Source organism: Dermacentor albipictus, unplaced genomic scaffold (assembly GCF_038994185.2).
Source record: "Dermacentor albipictus isolate Rhodes 1998 colony unplaced genomic scaffold, USDA_Dalb.pri_finalv2 scaffold_20, whole genome shotgun sequence".
Taxonomy (NCBI): Eukaryota; Metazoa; Arthropoda; class Arachnida; order Ixodida; family Ixodidae; genus Dermacentor; species Dermacentor albipictus.
This window is the reverse complement of record NW_027225574.1, coordinates 3,673,864-3,692,431: the sequence shown is the minus strand read 5'-3', so window position 1 is coordinate 3,692,431 and position 18,568 is coordinate 3,673,864. Positions and strand designations below refer to the sequence as shown.

Genomic DNA, 18,568 nt, shown 5'->3' with positions numbered 1-18,568 from the left:
AACAAATAGTTCTGAAGTGTGTGCAATAAATGGTAGGTTTGCAACAGAACGTAGAGCCTTTTTTTTTTGTAGAATAAGAAGATTATGGATTGCTTTGTTTTGTTACCCCAAATGAAGTTGCAATACATTATAAATTATGAAGACGCCAAATAAACAGACACACACAAGAGAAGAAAACAAGACAGGGCGCCCTGTCCCGTTTTCTTCTCTTGTGTGTGTCTGTTTATTTGGCGTCTTCATATTTTATAATGAACAGCTACCAACTAGCCCAGCAAAAAGTGCTTTTATGAAGTTGCAATAGCGCAGATGAGATGAGAAGAGTTCCTTAAATATCAAAAGGCTTTTGAGGAACTGGCAATACACTCTGACATTTTCTCATTACGCCCAAGACCTGGCAAAGTTTGTTTTGTGAAAATTCGGTATGGTGATCCCATTTATATTTATGAAAAATAGCACCTAAAGGTTTTGCTCTAGAAGAAAGTTCAATTTTATTATTATTTAACATGAGATTATAAGAATGAGTGGGCTCATAAAGCGGGGATTTAGAGAAAGAAAGAACAGCTTTAGTTTTCGAACAGTTAATTTGTAAAGAAATAATAAGTGTCCAGGTGCATATCTTTTCTAATGTTTTGTTAGCTAGATTCAGGAGATGTATATTTTTGCTGGAAAAGAAAAGACTTGTATCATCAGCATAGATTATATTGGGCTGAAGGGTCAACATTTACAATATCATTAATAAATATAATAAACAAAAACGGTCTGTTATGATTGGCCTGCAGAGTCGAACATCTCTCAGCCCGCTGTGATGAATCGCTTCGTGAAGCCAACAATGCGCCTCCTATGCACAGCTCCATGGCACCAGCAAGACTAGCCATGTTTTGCGAACCGAGTATTGTTAGTTGCTTCTCTGTCACCTTCACGGTCTAATTGGAGCAAGAGAACTCATGGAAAAGGATGTTTAGCGGTGCTTTCTCACAGCCTCCGCTAATCATCACGGTCATTTGACATACGCGCTGGCTAACTGCGGAATCAGCTCTGGAATCAAGAGATGCAAGCTTGAGTCAAGCATGACAACCTCTGTCTACGAGACTCCTCTTTGATCGGTGTGTTCAGTGAAACAAAAGTGCAGAAGTGAGTGCATGAATCCTCACCCTCAAAGGCAACTTTGGACGCTCCGATTGGATGCAGGTTGGATGGCAGTTTTCTCTCGCCTGGGGATCTAGGGAGGACAGAGGGTGCTTAAGCACCTGTTTTTGGCGGCTCAGTGTGCTTAGTTTTTCAGTCTTGCTAGACTGATGAAATGTAATTTTCTCCACCCTTCATGTAGATATTGTAAATAAATCACATATTTCTCGTTCTCTATGAGAACAAGTTCCTCCTTTCAACCACATCTTTAGTAATGGATGAGTCGGACAACAACATGGGCCAGCTACCTCTTATTGCATGCCCGACTCCAACTCATACAGGTCCCAATAAGCTGCCTTGGGGAACTCCGTATTTAACAAGTCACACAAAAGACAGAGTTCCGCTTACTGATACACATTGATGTCTGTCTGTTAAGTAGTTTTGAATTAGATTGAGGGCAATACCATGAACTCCATAACGCTGCAGCTATCCTATTTATGTTTCATGGATAATTTTGTCAGAGGCCTTGGACATACTTAAAATATGTCGAGGGGGAATTTCCTTGCTTCAATATTTTTAAGGATCAGTTCTTTTTTAAACATTAGAGCACTTTCTGTTAAAAACCTGATCTAAATCCTTATCGCGATTTTGGTATGACGGAATGTTTGTCAAAAAATTTTGACTGTCTAAGGTGAATATTTTTTTCATGTCCTTTGGTGAATAGGGGAAAGATTGAAATAGGCCTATAGTTACTGAGAATATTTTTATCACCGCTTTTGTATATTGCCGTCACTTTAGCATTCTTCATATTCTGTGGGAAAATACCAGTTTTTAAGGAAAGGTTGTAAATATGAGCCACACGCTGGCTAAGAAGGTCAATAACACGTTTAATTGGCTCCATTTTTAGACCATTTATATCCTCGCTCTTGCTCATCCTAAAGTTTTTAAATACTCTTAATATTTCATAATTATCAGTTGGGCAAAGAAATATTGATTCCTTGAGTGGCACGGGTAAGTAATCAAAGGAGCTATCTTGATGTGAGCTCTCAGTTACAAATGCAAAGTTAAAATATTCATTGAATTGGTCGGCTAACTCCTTGCCTTTGATAACTTCATTGTCAGCTACAAGTTCTAAACAATTTATTGCTTTACCTGGAGATATGATGGAGTGTAATTTATTCCACATTTGTTTGATATCTGTAACTCCTTCGCACATGGTATAATGATAATTTCGTTTTGCTTGTTGTTTTAACTTAATGACCAAATTTCTACATATCTTAACATCCTCAAAGCATCTGGATTTCGGTTAACTAGGAATGCATTAAGTAGCCTGTCCTTTTTCTTCGTCACTTTTAGCATCTCTGTAGTCGTCCAAGGTGTGTGGACACGCTTTGGTTTTTTATAAACCTGAAGTGGGAAATGTTTATTGTAAACGGAACTGATCATTCTGATAAAATAGTCATAAGCTAAATCAATACAGAAGAAAGAAAATAAGTCATCCCATTGCGTTTACTCAATTTTTTCACGAAAGCGCGAAAGAGAGTTTGAATTTGCAGCTCTATAATATATACCAGAAGCAGCCTGTCTAGGTGTGTAGCAGGATTGGAATATAATAAAATATATAGGTAGGTGATCACTGACAGTGGTACAAATAGTGCTAGAAAGTATGGAATCGAAGAGATAGTTTGTTGTGAACATGTCTTTTAATGTTACACTCGAGTCAGTAATACGAGTAGGTGTGACAGTGACATTCGATAGAAAGTGGGAATCAAGAGGTGTGGAAAGATCCCTTTGCTTATTAGTGCTTGCTAACATATCGATATTCAAGTCGCCTCCCAACGCGAGTCTATATCCGTGGTCATTAACAATGGAAAACATGTTATCTAAAAACTGTATAAAATTGTTAATATTGCCATCGGGTGGTCTGTATACTGCAGCAAACACACAGTTTTATACTTTAAGAGCTACATTTTCAATATGATCCATGCATTGCGACCACTTGTTAAGCCATTCGTATGTTATCTCATGTTTAACATACATACATATGCCACTTCCCATCCTTATTTTTCTATTTAAGTAAACTGGATTATAACCTGCGATATTAAAAATGTCCGAGTCATCACGGTACCATGTTTCTGTAAGCATAACTATGGAGAAATCAAATTGAAACTCATCAAGAAGAACAAAGAGGTTGTCCTCTTTGCAATGAGCAGACTGCATATTCATGAGAAGCACAGCTATGTGTGATATGCGCTGGTCTACAATGGCTGAATTTAGTTCAGATGGACTAGAACCAACTGTAGTAGTGTCCATTAGAAGATGGTGGTAATAATATATGTATACAGAAATTAAGTATAGCAAGTATAACAAAACAGCAGCTCATGAATGGAATGTATAACAAAGAAAAGGATAAACACACTCACTGAGAACTGCCGCTGAATCTTTACAAAGCCATACTTTGGTTGTGCAACAATAGAAAAACTAGTACAGACAACAAATAAGTGATATATAACATTAATGCAGCACACAGCAATATTGCATGCATTACAGAAATGTTCACTTGCATAGTACAGATAAAGAATAGGGACATTGGTTACACAAAGTGCTGTGTAGTATGAAAAAATAGGTATGGATACATCTAGGATACATCTAAAAATAGGTATGGATACAGCGATAAAAAAAAATAACATGCAGCATTGCAAGCAAGGTAACCATTGTTCCACTGTGACGACCACTGTGACGACCAGTTAAACAACTTGCTTATACATCTAGGATACATCTAAAAATAGGTATGGATACAGCGATAAAAAAAAATAACATGCAGCATTGCAAGCAAGGTAACCATTGTTCCACTGTGACGACCAGTTAAACAACTTGCACCCAGTCCTCGCATGTTATACACAAAACTGGTGTCTTCTCCAATTTCCGCATGAGTACTTTATCTTGAGACACCGAGATAAACTTCAATTTTTTTCTCTTTCCTCACTTGTCTCGCTTTTGCTAGCAAAATTTTTTTTCGTGACAGAGATACTAGAGTGTTTTAGTTGAGCGTCTTTACAGTACGCTCCGCTCCGAGCTGCCCCGCTAAGCCACAGCGGAGCGGCGGGCGATTTTCACGTTTTAGTTACACGTTTAGCGTAGCGGAGCGGACCTTTCGTAGTTGCAGCACCCCCTGGCTAAATTCAGGGTAATGAAAGAAAATAAAAACACTTTATGATCACTCTTATAACAGTATAATAGTATAACAAAATTAGAGCTTATCAGTGCCATACCAATGTGTTTAAGTATTCATTTTTTCCTAACACGATTAGCGATTGGAATGAGCTCCCTAATGAAGTGATGGCAGCTTCTAGTTTTGAAAATGCTATTGAGAGCCATATTCTTTGATTGTTCTGTTATTCATTTCTGCACATACGCAACTTTTTTTTCTGTTTTGTTAGTTACTTTGTCACTCACTTTGTTTTGTACTTTGTTAGTTTCTATTCCGATTTTGCGAATTTCAGTGCTTAAACTATGTTGTATTTACTGATGTATTCTTTTGATGTTGCTGAATATGTTTCCATTGTGACCACCTGTATTTTAACCCCCCTACGATAATGCCGTACAGGCGATGTAGGTATACCGAATAAATAAATAAATAAATATACAGTAAAACATATATATGTATATATATAACTTATTTCTCCATGAAGTATCTAGACGTGCACTTGTAATGCGTTACTGGTCCATTTTATCCAATGGAAAATAAAGCACCGTCTTGGGGAACGCCACGTGTTAGCCGGCGCGCTTGCTTTCTGCATCCAATCCAATCCGTTCTGACGCCAACGCTAGCCAAAGTGCTGCACGGCACGCTCCGCTCAGGCAGCTTCTAAGCGGACCGTGTTCCTTGCTCCGCTATCCCGCTTACGGCTAAGCGGCCGGCGCATGCGCATTCGCGCTTCCGCTCTGCTTAGCTGCTTAGCGGAGCATGAGCACGCTCAACTAAAACACTCTACTCATTGTAGATCGAAGCATCTGTGTCATACCCTAAATCCCTTGCATTCAGTTTGCCCTTTCTTGCTGCTGAAAGCATTTCTTCCTGAGCAGCTCTCAAACGAAAAGTTACGACCACATATGGCTTACTCTCATCCTTAAATGGCACACGATGCACACCAGTCATTCTCAGTGATGTTGGCCTTCAGACACCCCACAAGTTTTCCAACTTCTTTCAGAAGGTCCTTATCTGGCTCAACTAGAAGCCCTTGAATTTCAACATTCATATTTATGGAGTACTGTTTCAACTCAGTTATCTCACTCCTAGCCTGCTTCAGTTATTTTTTGAGGAGTTCACTTTTAAAGCAGCATTGCTCACTGTCAGCCCTAACAGCAGAAAGCTCACCCTGAAAGGCCTCAACATCAAGTTTGAATTTTTCAAAACCTTCACTCCTCCATGCATGCATTGGAGGATGAACTGGTGAAAGTGTCAGTCTAGGCATAAGTCTCCATCTTGTTTGCAATGGTGGGGGGTCATTCATGAAATCCGGAATATCAAACACAGTAGACGGCATGGAGGATGGCATGTTGCTGTTTCTATGTAGCGATTAAAAGATGTGATATCGATGACAATAGATACTAAGTACAAATTTCCATTCTTTGAAGGTAGACTTTATGGGTTTCATCTTACTTGTAATTGCCAGAATCTGAGGCATACTACCATTTTTATGTTATAAAATTGGATGCTGTTTTGTACATTGTCTTTTTTCTGCCTCTTTTAATTTGGGTTACTGGATAGTTCGATAAATTCTGCAGTCCCTACAAAATCGAATATAAAGAAGTTGACTGTACAAATTAACAATGCTGTTAGCTATGCAATATAGAACTACAATGCAGGGGATTTCATTCTGTGGAATGCCTGAAGACACTAGGCACAAAGCAGAGTGAGGATAAGTACTGACAAGAGTGCACTGGAGAGGAGGAGTACGTAGTTAAAGTTTACTGAATTGAATGCCTCTAGTGCAGCTGTTACTGTGCTTGAGTGGGAACAGTGCAACACAGAGATGAAAAACAAGAAGAGGATGTCCCCTTGTCCTGTCTGCTTTCGTCCCCATGTGGTCTCTTGTGATGTTCACGTTCAGTATGGATTATCAAATGGCCCAGTCAGCCACCTTGCTATGTTACGGCACCTTTTTAAGGAACTCTTGTGGAGGAAAATGCTTCTTGGACAATGTCATACAATCAACATCAGAGGATGGAATGTTAAACTGACCTGGTTGAGGCATTATTCAAAGCCTGAAAACTGGGCGCACTGTTCCCAAGAAAGCATCTGTGCATGGAAACAAATGTGCACGCTGTACTTGAAACTTGGTGTGCAGGGTTTCTGAGTTTTGAAAGTTTACTTCAGTGCTCACAGAGTCTGGAGAATGCTCTTTGTTGTGCAGGTGGGGTAAACGTGCAGACCACAGAGCAGGCCACCAATGGAGTAACCTATTTTCGGGCTGTCCTCAATGCGTCCCACTTGCCTCCTGAATTGAAGCGCATGGTTCCACTCCTGTGTGAAGTTGTGACAAAGTATGTGCCTTTGATGCTCTTACATTGTGCTGGCTTTAATTTAAAAGCCTGCAAGGTGTAGCATGTAGTGCTAGCTGATGTCTGAACAAGACAGACGTTCACAGGGAGATGGGGGATCTGAAGGGGTCAACAGTGGTTGAATAAGGGATGTTACTAAGTGTTTTAACTTGTTTTCGTCAGGAAAGCAACTACCTTCCTCGGCAGCGTTTAATGTAACTTACTCTAACCCACCTCCAATGTGGTAGGGGAATAAGTAGATGTGTAGAGTAGGATGAGGGAAGTGTTAAATGGACAGACAGCCACTCAGAACATGAATCGAGATAAACCCACTGATGGAAAGGTTGTCAGTCATGTTGGCTAAGACTAGCCCTGTTTTTCTTATTAAACATAGATTTATATTTTTAATTTTTCACTGAAAGTTGCGAAAAATGACATTTGGCACCCCACACAACAAGAACATGAAGATGTATAAGTGACATATCATGTGACCTTCTGCTAGCGTACGTAGCTCCTGGTCTTTTTTATTAGTATTGAAATGCAGGGCACATTTTTCTATATTAAGTTTTTTTTTAAATATGCAGATAAGCCTTCGTTTTGTAGCGAGTAGAAAAGTGGCGCTGCTCTCACTTGACATTTTCGATGAGTTGGCTTGGCTCGTCTGTTGACAGTATAACAATGCAGGGGGCCAGCCAGCCATGACGTAGGCATATACTTGAGGAAAAACACGGTACAAACATAAGAAAGGTCTGTACAACAATGCAAACTTATTGCACCAGCTTTTCTATTTTCAAGAGTGATTGAAAAGGTCGAGATATAGGTGGTTAATCACAGCTGCACTTGCTCCTGTGAAGGCAGAACAATGAGTAGCTTTCACAATTTGCGGAGCAGGCTGTCGGCATTGCTCTCACTTCTCAGCATTGCTGGAGGAGGGACTCTTACTTTTTTTAGAAGCTGCTCAGATAGAAAAATTCTGCTTGTAAAATATCCGCACACTTTCGGAAACGCACCAGGTGTAAACTCTACCAAGGGTGAGCTTTTCGTTGTGCCATAAAAAACTGGGCCCTTAGATAATGGTTGTCGGTCCCTTTAAACAAAAAAAGGGAAAGTGGGTGTAATGCTATTGGACATTCCAAGAAATGGGGGCGACAAAAATGGAAATGGCTCTACACGTGTAAGCCAGCCGGCCTTGTTAATCCAGTAAGCATAGTCTTCCTTGAAAACTAGGTTCATTCTAGAAAAACTAGGTGTTCATCGTTTGTAGAAAGGCTTAGTCATGGCAACTGTTTGCACTTGGGACATGTTTCCATGGCTGGCACAAACCATGGCATTAAAAAATTAAATTGTGGGGTTTTACATGCCAAAATTTCGACCACCTGGGGTTTTTTACCTTGCACTTAAACCTAAATACACAGGTTTTTTTCGCATTTCGTCCCCATCAAAGTGCGGCCACCGTGGCCAGTATTCGATCCCACAACCTCATTTTTAGTAGCCCAACACCATAGCCACTAAGCAACCACGGCAGGTAAACCATGGCATTAAAGCAGGCAAAGATGGGTTTCTTACCCACATCAATCTTAATGGCGAGCGACATTAACAATCAGAATTCATAATGTTCAATGAAATCAGTGGCTTGGTTGTATGTCTGACAAAGCAGTAATGACCACGTGTGCTGGTGCATACTTGCCCCTTGTGCCTGGAATATGTACACCACCAAGGCAGACAAAACTGTGTTATGCACCTATTCAAAATACAATGCTTTTATCCAGCATTGGAATTGCTGCTGTGCTTGATTAGTTGCCGTGCAAGAAAGCAGGCAGGAAGGTCAAATGGTGGCTACCATAACTGGAAGATGGTTGCCTCTTTGGAGTGTTGTCTGCATTCTTCCATGAGATGGCTGTACCCCTGGCGCTCTTTAACGCTGCTCAGCATCAGCTGCACACTCCACTGTGCCAGGAAAGTGGCCATAAGTGTATGCTCAGTGGCATACAGCTTGAATTAATAATTGACAAAAGCAATTTGCATGCAGATTAAGGAGCTGTTTTGCACATGTGAGCTCTATGCAACTCGGCATCACCATGGTGGGATAATGGTTTGAATTATTTCAAAATTTGAAGTAATGAGGACTGACAATCGAGCTTTCACTATGTTACGTCTACTTCATGTACCTCTTTATTTCTACAGAATGGGCACACAGGACAAAGACTACCGCCAGTTCTTGCAGGAAGCTGAACTGAAGACAGGCGGCCTCCATACTTCTGTGCATATCTCACCTCACCCATCTGAGCATGGTCGTTTTGAGCAGGTAATGTAATTGTAACAATAGAGTGAAATCTTGATATAATGAACTTCAGAGGACCACGGTAAATCATGCGTTATTCTGAAAAGTTGTTGTATGTAGTAAAAGCTCCAAAATTAACCATTCTACCCATCAACCCATCAGTTTATATGTTGTTGCCATTTGAGCTATCCATAAAAAATGACGCTGTTGGCTCTTAGCCCGCGCTCTTTCTATTTTCTATAGATTTTGCCTCCATGCACCACTGAAGCACTGTATAAGAGTGACGCGTGCAAAACAGATGCTGACGCTGAGAAAACTACTTACTGAAAGGAAGCTCCATGTATCCTCCAGAGAGCTGTCTTTCTTGTTGATTTGTTTTTCACATTCCTTCCTGTGGACACTGTAACTGTCTCACTCTAGGCTCCACCTGAACTATTCCAAAGCACAAGTGCATGTAAACGACATCATCCGGAAAGTGCAAAGTGTGACCGTGTGGCATTCCTGCGAGTATGGAGGTTGCATTTCTCTTCGCATGTAGCTAGTACAGCCGCAGAGAGAAGCACGAAAGAAAGAGGGATGCCCAGAAAGAAGGGCGAAAAAAAGGAAGAGACAAGCCTCCGTTGCTTGGCAACACTTGTCTGGGCGAAGCATGTGCTCATAAAACCTGATGCTTCGTCGTCTTAATAGATTAAAAAATAGATATATACCTCCCACGCTTTTTTTTTTTTTTACAGCAAAGCTGTTAGCCTCTCAGTGGTCGGCATTTTTCGTGTCTGTCCGTGAGCAGAAATTATCATCAGCAATGGCTCATCATCATCATCATCATCATCAGCCTGGTTACACCCACTGCAGGGCGAAGACCTCTCCCATACTTCCCCAACTACCCCGGTCATGTACTAATTGTGGCCATGTCGTCCCTGCAAACTTCTTAATCTCATCCGCTCACCTAACTTTATGCCGCCCCCTGCTACGCTTCCCTTCCATTGGAATCCAGTCCGTAACCCTTAATGACCATCAGTTATCTTCCCTCCTCATTACATGTCCTGCCCATGCCCATTTCTTTTTCTTGATTTTGACTAAGATGTTATTAACTCGCATTTGTTTCCTCACCCAATCTGTGCTTTTCTTATCCTTTAACGTTACACCCATAATTCTTCTTTCCATAGCTCGTTGCGTCGTCCTCAATTTAAGTAGAACCGTTTTCGTAAGCCTCCAGGTTTCTGCCCCCTACGTGAGTACTGCTAAGACATAGCTGTTATGTACCTTTCTCTTGAGGGTGCTAAGAACGGCCTGCTGAGGTGCGAGTTTTGCCAGCCAGTTGCGACAGCGGTGTCAACTTTTCTTGGAAAGCCACCGTTGCGCTCTAGCCTCGGCGCCGTTGTGACTAAATGCGATCAGCAGACCATCTATTGTTACTGAACCCGCCACGGCCGACCTGATCTGCTATGAGCGAGGGAGTTGCTGAGGGAACATCTCCGGAGGCCCCTTCCCACGTGCCGTTCAAGACACAAGACAATGGACAACCGGCGGCCGCGCTGCGGGGGTCAGCTCGGGGAATCGGATGTGCCGTTCCTGACGTCAGCTCCGAGTTCTGCGAAGGCCGTTTGACGTCGGTTGGGGACCGTGAACCTCGCGCAGAGAGGTGTATTTGTAAGCCCTCGTCTAGGGTGCCTGGTCGTACGTTTCCCTCACCTTGGGATCGAGGGAGGACCGAGTGTTTATAAACCGGTGTTGTGCGGCTGCTCAGTGTACTTTCTCTCGCAGTCATGCTAGACTGATGAACTGCAACGTCCTTATGTAGATACTGTAATAAACCCATGTTCCTCATTCTCGATGAGAAGCAGTCCTTCCCTTCAACAACGTCTTCAGTGTGGATAAGTTGGACGACGGCATGGGCCAGCTACCACCTAACTCATGCTCGACTCCAATCTTGACAACTGGTTACTAGCGGTGGGATTGACCTCCCAATCCTTACAAGGGATAATGGCAACCTGCTGTTCATGATCTGAGAATGCCTGCCAAACGCACCCCAGCCCATTCTTATTCTTCTGATTATTTCAGTCTCATGATCCGGATCCACGGTCACTACCTGCCCTCAGTAGATGTATTGTTTTACCACTTCCAGTGCCTCGCTACCTATAGTAAACTGCTGTTCTCTTCCGAGACTGTTAAACATTACTTTAGTTTTCTGCAGGTGAATTTTTAGACCCACCCTTCTAATTTGCCTCTCCAGGTCAGTGAGCACGCATTGCAATTGGTCCCCTGAGTTACTAATCAAGGCAATATCATCAACGAATCGCAAGTTACTAAGGTATTCTCCATCAACTTTTACACCCAATTCTTCCCACTCCAGGTCTCTGAATACCTCCTGTAAGCACGCTGTGAATAGCACTGGAAAGATCGTATCTCCCTGCCTTTCTTTATTGGGATTTTGTTGCTTTCTTTATGGAGGATTACAGTGGCTGTGGAGCCGCTATAGATATCTTTCAGTATTTTTACATATGATATGAGCAATGGCTCATACCTCCCTAAGCAAGCAAAAATGAAATCGCTCATCACCCTCATGGCGCAGAGGCTACAAGCACTCAGCAAAGTGAAGCGAACAGTGTATACATTCGTTGGAATCATGCATACAACATTCAGAACAGTCTACGTTTCAATAAAGAACCAGCTCAAAACAAGCATCTATCATTATCTGCAATGGCTCATACGCCCGTGAGAGAGAGAGAGAGAGATAAAACTTTATTATGTCCTTGATGGGGTTCAGGGGTGGCGGGGGTCAGGAGACTAACCCCCAATCCCACCGCTTCTTTAGACGGCGGCCAGTCCTTGCTTTCTGGCGGCGTTTTCACCCATCTGGACGGCCCAGAGCTGCTCCTCTGGGTCCAAGCTGAGCAGCAATGTCTCCCACTGCTCGGCCATAGTTATGATGCATGTGTTAGTGCGGGAGGTGTTGGTTGGTGAGGCTTTGGGGCATTGCTGGATAATATGATCGACGTCAGCATGGGCCTCGCATGCTTTGCAGAGTGGGGAGTATGCATTGGGGTAAATCTGCTTGTAAAGCACGGGGTTCGGAAAAGTTCGTGTCTGAAGGACTCGCCAAGTGGTGGATTGAGATTTATTCAGTGTTTTGTGTGCTGGGGGGTAGCGTAACCGCTCTCTGCGGTAGTGCAGGAGAATTTCTCTGAACGTCACCATTCGGTCCCACGCGTGACCGCGATGCAGAACAGAGGGCTGGTCGGGATCGGAAGACGCAGGAGAAGGATGATGCGCCCGGTGTGCGAGAGCTCGGGCGGCATCGTGGGCGGCTTCATTTGCAGCCAGACCCGAGTGACCAGGGGCCCAGATGATCTGGACGCGGCGTTGCTTTGAGGGAGGAGTGCCAGAGAGTATCTTCTGCACTTGGGACGCTATCAGTCCTTTTGTGTAGTTCAAATGGCCGTTTTTGAATCGCTGATGATGCAGTGTGCATTGGTAGCCGCGTAGGCCAAAGGAATGGCAGTTTCTTCTCCTACTTCGGGTTGCGTGGTGAATATGGATGCGGCCGTGGCGAGGTGGTACTGCGAACCCGCGACTGCGACGACCGCAATGGCGTTTTGGTTGGGGTATTCTGCTGCGTCCACGTAGGTTACGTCAGCGGCTTGGTCGTAGCGCTTTTGTAGTTGTTTAGTTCTTTCTGCACAGTCGCTCTGGATTGTGTTCAGGGTGCATATTGCGAGTTATGGGTGGGATAACTATCTAAGCACGAATGTTTGGAGGGATGGGTACTTTTGGTCCGAATTGGGTGGTGTAGGTTATGCCTAGGGTGCCTAGAATGTGCCTGCCTGTGGTGGAATTGGAGAGTCGTTCGTATTGGCTAATACGCTACGTTTCAATAAGCTCGTCTATGGTGTCGCGAATGCCAAGAGCGTCCAGTTTCTCGTTAGAGGTGGAGATGGGGAGATGTAGGGCTTGTTTATAGGCCCTCTTGATCATAGTTTTGAGTTTGAGCAAGCAAAAATGCAGTGGCTCATATCCCCGTAAGCAGTGGCTCATACCCCCATAAAGCAGAGCCTACAAGCACTCAGCAAAGTGAAGCCAACAGTCCATACATTCATTGAAATCACCCCTACAACACACAGGACAGTTCAATAAAGAACAAGCTACAAGCAAGCATCTGAGCCATCACTAAAGCATTGCATACCCCCCCCTCAGCAGTTGTAGTGGTGGTTTTGCAACAGCTTCACTGGGCATCCACTTCCACAGGGCCGGGACGGCGCGCCAACTTTATCAAATAATTAATGCAAATTCACTAATTGACTACCTAATTTATTACTTCACGACGCATACTGCAATTTACTAATTGTAGCCAGTGAGTTTGCCAGGCATATCCACTTGGAATGAATTTCCAGAATGACACCAGTTTGGAGGTAGGCCCTGTTGATCCACTTTTTTTTTATTGGGCCCTGTCTCAAGTTTGCAAACCCATGCACCATGGCGTCTGCTTTCTGCAACTTGTCTGCTGGCCTACTGTGTCAGCTGCCGTGAAGGATACACTGAAATCTAAGAATTCCCAAATTGTTTAATATTCAGTTCGTAGTACTGAGGTTGTTAACATGACATGGAAACTGAATAATAATCATTATTCTGAAATGTTTGGTATTCTAAAGTTTGCTGTATTGAAATATTTTTACATTGAAACCATAAGAAGTCAGCAGGGTATTTCTGAAAAGTTTGTTAATCTGAAAAGTTAGTTAATGTGGTGTTCATAGTAACGAGGTTTCACTGTATGTGAAGCCTTATGTAATAAAGTAAATACATTTGACTATCATTATTTTGACCTTTCATTTGTTTATGTTCAAAAGGCACATATCATATGAAGCCAAGAAAAGCATAGGGTAAATTTTTTTTTAATTGAGGTATAGAAATAATAAGGTAGAGGAAAAGGAAAGTCGACAAAAAAACGACTTCTCGCTAGTGAGAGCTGAGCTCACATCTTCCATATGTCTTTGACTCTCACTGGCAGCAAGCTGTTTTTTCCCCCACTTTCCACTTTGTCTACTTCCATTTCGTGTTACCTTATAATTTCTATGTTTCTGTTAAAAAACAAACACAATTCCCCCATGCCTTGGCTTAATATGGTTGCAACAAACAAAACTCGGGCTCCTAGGTTCCTCTTCTGATTCAAAAGGAAATTATTCTTTTTAATCCCTACCTTTAATTCAAGCGAAATTTGTCCTACAGAGGTTCTATTATTGGAAGTCAACTGTATTACACTGGCTGTGTGGTAAGCCATGGTAAATGTCTGATTATTGAGCCAATGTGCACTAGACTTTCTACTGAGTAGCATTTTTTCATTTTATCAGGATTGTAAAATGACTGGTATGTGTCATTTTCATGCTCTTTATTTGTGAGCATTTCTGTACACGTATGCGTACACTTGAGATGGTGTATGAACTTGGCCCAGGTGACAATGTTGTAGGATTATAATGTTTGAATTTCTCGATTTTTTAATAGTATTTTAATAAGTATATTGCTGCAGAGGATTAGATTGAGCAATGAGAATAAATTTTCAGGCATGGAATGAACTTTACTGATGCAAAACAGAGTTAACAGGAGATCTCTGGTATAGGTGCTCATTCTGTAAAAGAGTTGCATAAAGTGATGGGATCGCACTATATAAAACTTACAAAAGTGTTTCTTTTCAATTGGTTTAAAATTTATCAACATGTAATGTAAAGTGTAGAGCAGAGCTACCCCATGCAAGTCTCATGGCTCGTGCTCAGTGCATCTGGGAAAAGAAAAACTAGAATGGGAAAAATAGAAAGGAGACAAAAGAGGATATTTGTGGTGAGGTAAATGTTCTGCAGTAATACACAACCAAAAGTTTACTAAAGCTCGTGAATAATAACTTGTGCCTGAAAATTCCTGTGCTGACTGCAGGGCGAGAACACCGCCCTGTAGTGGAAGCAACAGGTTGTAGGACATGTTATGCTTGTGCAAGGCAACATGTCATCCATGAAATTGCGGCGTAAGCATCCAGTCTACAGCTTCACCTGCCTTGCATGGCTGTTCATGGGCGTGAACATCATCGGTCACTTGCCCACATGGTTGTGAAGTGGTGAAGAATCGGTTCACTGTGCTAAAGCAAGTCATGAGCTGACACTTTACTCATGCAGTTTAGAACATTGACTCTCTTCCTTCAGCACCCATACGGCTGGTGTCAGGAATTTATACAATGAAATCTCGTTGATGCATACCTGGAAGGAACGCGGCATAACTGCATACATTACTACTGTTTAGTGCTTAGATTTTTTGCTGTACTTTGTGCTGAAAAGAGGCACTCAAACGCTCTTGTAGAATGGACATGATGTTTATAGTTAATAGTTGCCAGAGATGGAGTTATGATAACATATAGAATGGCCACTATCATACCCGTCCTTGGGAAATTACGCTTTACGAATAGCTTGCCACAGGTGGTGCTCTGCATTATGGCAATATTGCATGTTTCTTTGGCAGGGTGTGCTGCTGTCATCACACTGTCTGGAAAAGAACACAGGAGCAATGTTCTCCCTCTGGAAAGAGCTCATTCTTCGGCAAGTCTTGTCCACTGCATGTGTCCCCTTTTGACCATCGATTCCCAGACTTGAGGTTATCGTAACAGTTTTAAAGCAGACCAGGAATTCAGTCCTTGAATGGGATGTCCCTGAATGGGACATATTCAGAGTGTTATAATGCATGTGCATGGTTGCATGGATGCATACTATGTGCACGTTAGCGTTTTATGGAACTCAATTTGACAGTCACTTAGGCATAGCACAAACAAATCAAATGTTTCAGTTTAACCAAGTAAGATCATCTCTGTTTTTCCAAGTATTGAAAGTTAGTGCACTGTTATGGGCTAAATTAATACTGGAGTAATTCATTGTTATTTTATTTAAAGTAACACATTTTTACTCTTAAGGGGAGGTGCTTCTCTAAAAAGACTTTTTTTATTATTTGTGCTAGAGGTTTGAAAATTAAGTCAATGAGAGAGTTCTCCAAGCGGATTTTGAGTATGTCATTAGGTGTTGTCTAACCACTACATTTCTTGAGTTATGTCCTACACAATGGCAAAATATAGTAATCTTAGCGTGCACTTTCTTGTGTATTAAGTTTTCACAAGAAGCATTGTGTTGCAGCTTATTTAGCTCTTTGTAGACTGCAAAGTGCTGATATTTAACTGAACAGCGTGCACAATTAGTGAACTATGCAAAAGATCAGTACACTTCAAGTAATCTTTTTTTTTTTGCAATCCCGTGAGAATAACCTTGTGCACTTATACTTGTCCTCTACTAATGAAATTTCACATACATACTTTTCAAGGTATGTAGAATCCTGATATCTACTCGAAATTGCAATATCTCTCAGCAGTGGTTGAAAAAGTACAAGGTTGTAGTATTTCATGGAATTGTGAAAGAAATTTGTTAAAGTGTCCTAATTTTTTTTGCATAGTTCCAGTAATTGTACATGCTGTTTGGATAAATATTGACACTTTGTGGTCTACAACAAGCTAAATAAGGTACAGCACGGTGCTTTTTGTGAAAGATTTATACGCAAGAAAGTGCCTGCAAAGATCACTATATTTTGCTGCTGTGTAGGACATCACTAAAAAAATGTAGTAGCTACACAAAAACTAATGACATATTGGAAATCAACATAAACTACTCTATGAATGGCAGTATTTTCAAATATTTAGTACAAATAATAAAAAAGAAAAGCTCTTTCATGTAGCATCTGTATGTCTTGTGTGTATGTAGCATGTATGTCTTTTTCTAAATGCTATTGTAGTACTTCTGTTTGTGAGTACATCCGTGCTTTTCTGTTTGACTGGTTATGTTTTGCTCTCCTCTACGTAAGGCCTTTATGGCGATGTAAGTACTCTGTAAATAAATAAAAATAAATAAATCTCCCCTTAAATGTAACTGCTTTGCAGCATTACCGTCACTGCGCACTGTTTGTGCAGGTTGAAACTGGAAGATGATGAGCGCTTGATGCAGCTTGTCCAGATGTGTGCAGCTGGTTTGGCTCAAACACTGGCAGACTCTGGCCACCATTATGCCATGGCGCAAGCTGAGAGCTACTTGAATGCCTGTGCCCAACTCCAGGAAGAGTTTACAGGCATTTCTCATGTAAGTTTATAGTATTTCATGTTTCTGCACATTCCTTGCTTTGATCCATTAGAAAGGCGTGTACTATTACTTTGTTTGCAAAGGTGTCTGTGAATCACTTACAGGCACCGTAGGTGAACTAGAGAAACCTAGCATGGAGCCAACATTTCGACAGGGACGTGTTTTTGTCAGGGCGACACATTTTTCTAATTTTGTCAGCCTGGACAAAGCTGAGTCCCCTTGCCAAGCCATTGGCTCGAAGTTGAGGCTTCTCTTGTTTGCCCTCTGTTAACCGATTGAAGTCTCCATATTTTTGTGACCCCATTGCCTTAAAGATATTGGGGAAATTATTATGCATCAAAGATAAGAGTAACACAGGCATGCCATTTCCCCCTTGTGCTTTGATGCAAAACCATACTGTTTGGCTTCAGTCTTTCGTAGCTGTGAGCCTGGTACATACTGCCTGGTTGCAGATTACAGACTGGTGTTGCTAAAATACCTTTTTTTCCTCGAAAATTGGGAACACCCTTAAAACAGTGTGGTGCCCTCCCAGGAATGGTGTCGCAAAATTAGTTTGACTAATGTACTATGTTTAACCTATGTACAGAGACAATGTTGAGTAGCCTTGGCAAGGGAACAGAGTTCAGGATCGCGAGTCAGCTTCTAGAGTCTGTAAAGGAGTACGTTTATCTAGGTCAGTTACTCACAACGGACTGGGATCATGAGAAGGAAATTTACAGAATAAAAATATGTTGGAGTTCATATAGCAGACATTGCCAGATCCTGACTGAGAGCTTACTACTGTCATTGAAAAGAAAGGTGTACAATCATTGCATTCTACCTGTGTTAACATATGGGGCAGAAACTTGGATGTTGACAAAGACACTTGAGAACAAGTTAAGGACCACGCAAAGAGCGATGCAACTAAGGATGTTAGGTGTAATGTTAAGAGACAGAGAGAGAGCGATGGGGATCAGAGAGCAAATGGGGACAGCTGATATTCTAATTGACATTAAGAGAAATAAGTGGAGCTGCGCAGGCCATGTAATGTGTCGGATGGATAACTGGCGGGCCATTAGAGTTACAGAATGGGTGCCAAGAGAAGGGAAGCACAGTCGAGTACGGCAGAAAACTAGGTGAGGTGATGAAATTAGGAAATTTGCAGGTGCAAGTTGGAATCAGTTGGTACAGGGCAGGGGTAATTGGAGATCACAGGCTGGGGCCTTGGTCCTGCAGTGGACATAAAATAGGCTGATGATTATGATTTTAATGATGATGTACTTGGTATATACTGAGTGTGAGTGTAGTTATTAAAGGAATAGACTGTTTTCTTTCTCCCCCTTTTTCCTCCTCAACTCCTGCCTCTGGCCCTAAGCCTGGAGAAAGAGGCCATGTCAGATTTTTATGCAGCTCTTAATGTCTTTCACCGGCAATGATTACCATTGTTGGCACCTCCCAACTGCATTTGTGCTGACAGTGTTATGCCCCA

The 18,568-nt window shown here is 42.0% G+C and overlaps 1 protein-coding gene across 2 annotated transcripts in view; it reads left to right on the top strand.

Annotated features, from left to right (window-relative positions):
• The window catches only part of LOC135919966 (presequence protease, mitochondrial), a 198,813-nt gene that overhangs the window by 96,012 nt on the left and 84,233 nt on the right, over positions 1–18,568 (top strand). For both annotated transcript variants that reach the window (XM_070529293.1, XM_070529292.1), the window contains 4 exons: positions 6,543–6,672; positions 8,854–8,974; positions 15,449–15,525; positions 16,935–17,100. In XM_070529293.1, coding sequence (XP_070385394.1) covers positions 6,543–6,672; positions 8,854–8,974; positions 15,449–15,525; positions 16,935–17,100 — 494 coding nt within the window. The remainder of the gene's footprint in view (positions 1–6,542; positions 6,673–8,853; positions 8,975–15,448; positions 15,526–16,934; positions 17,101–18,568) is intronic.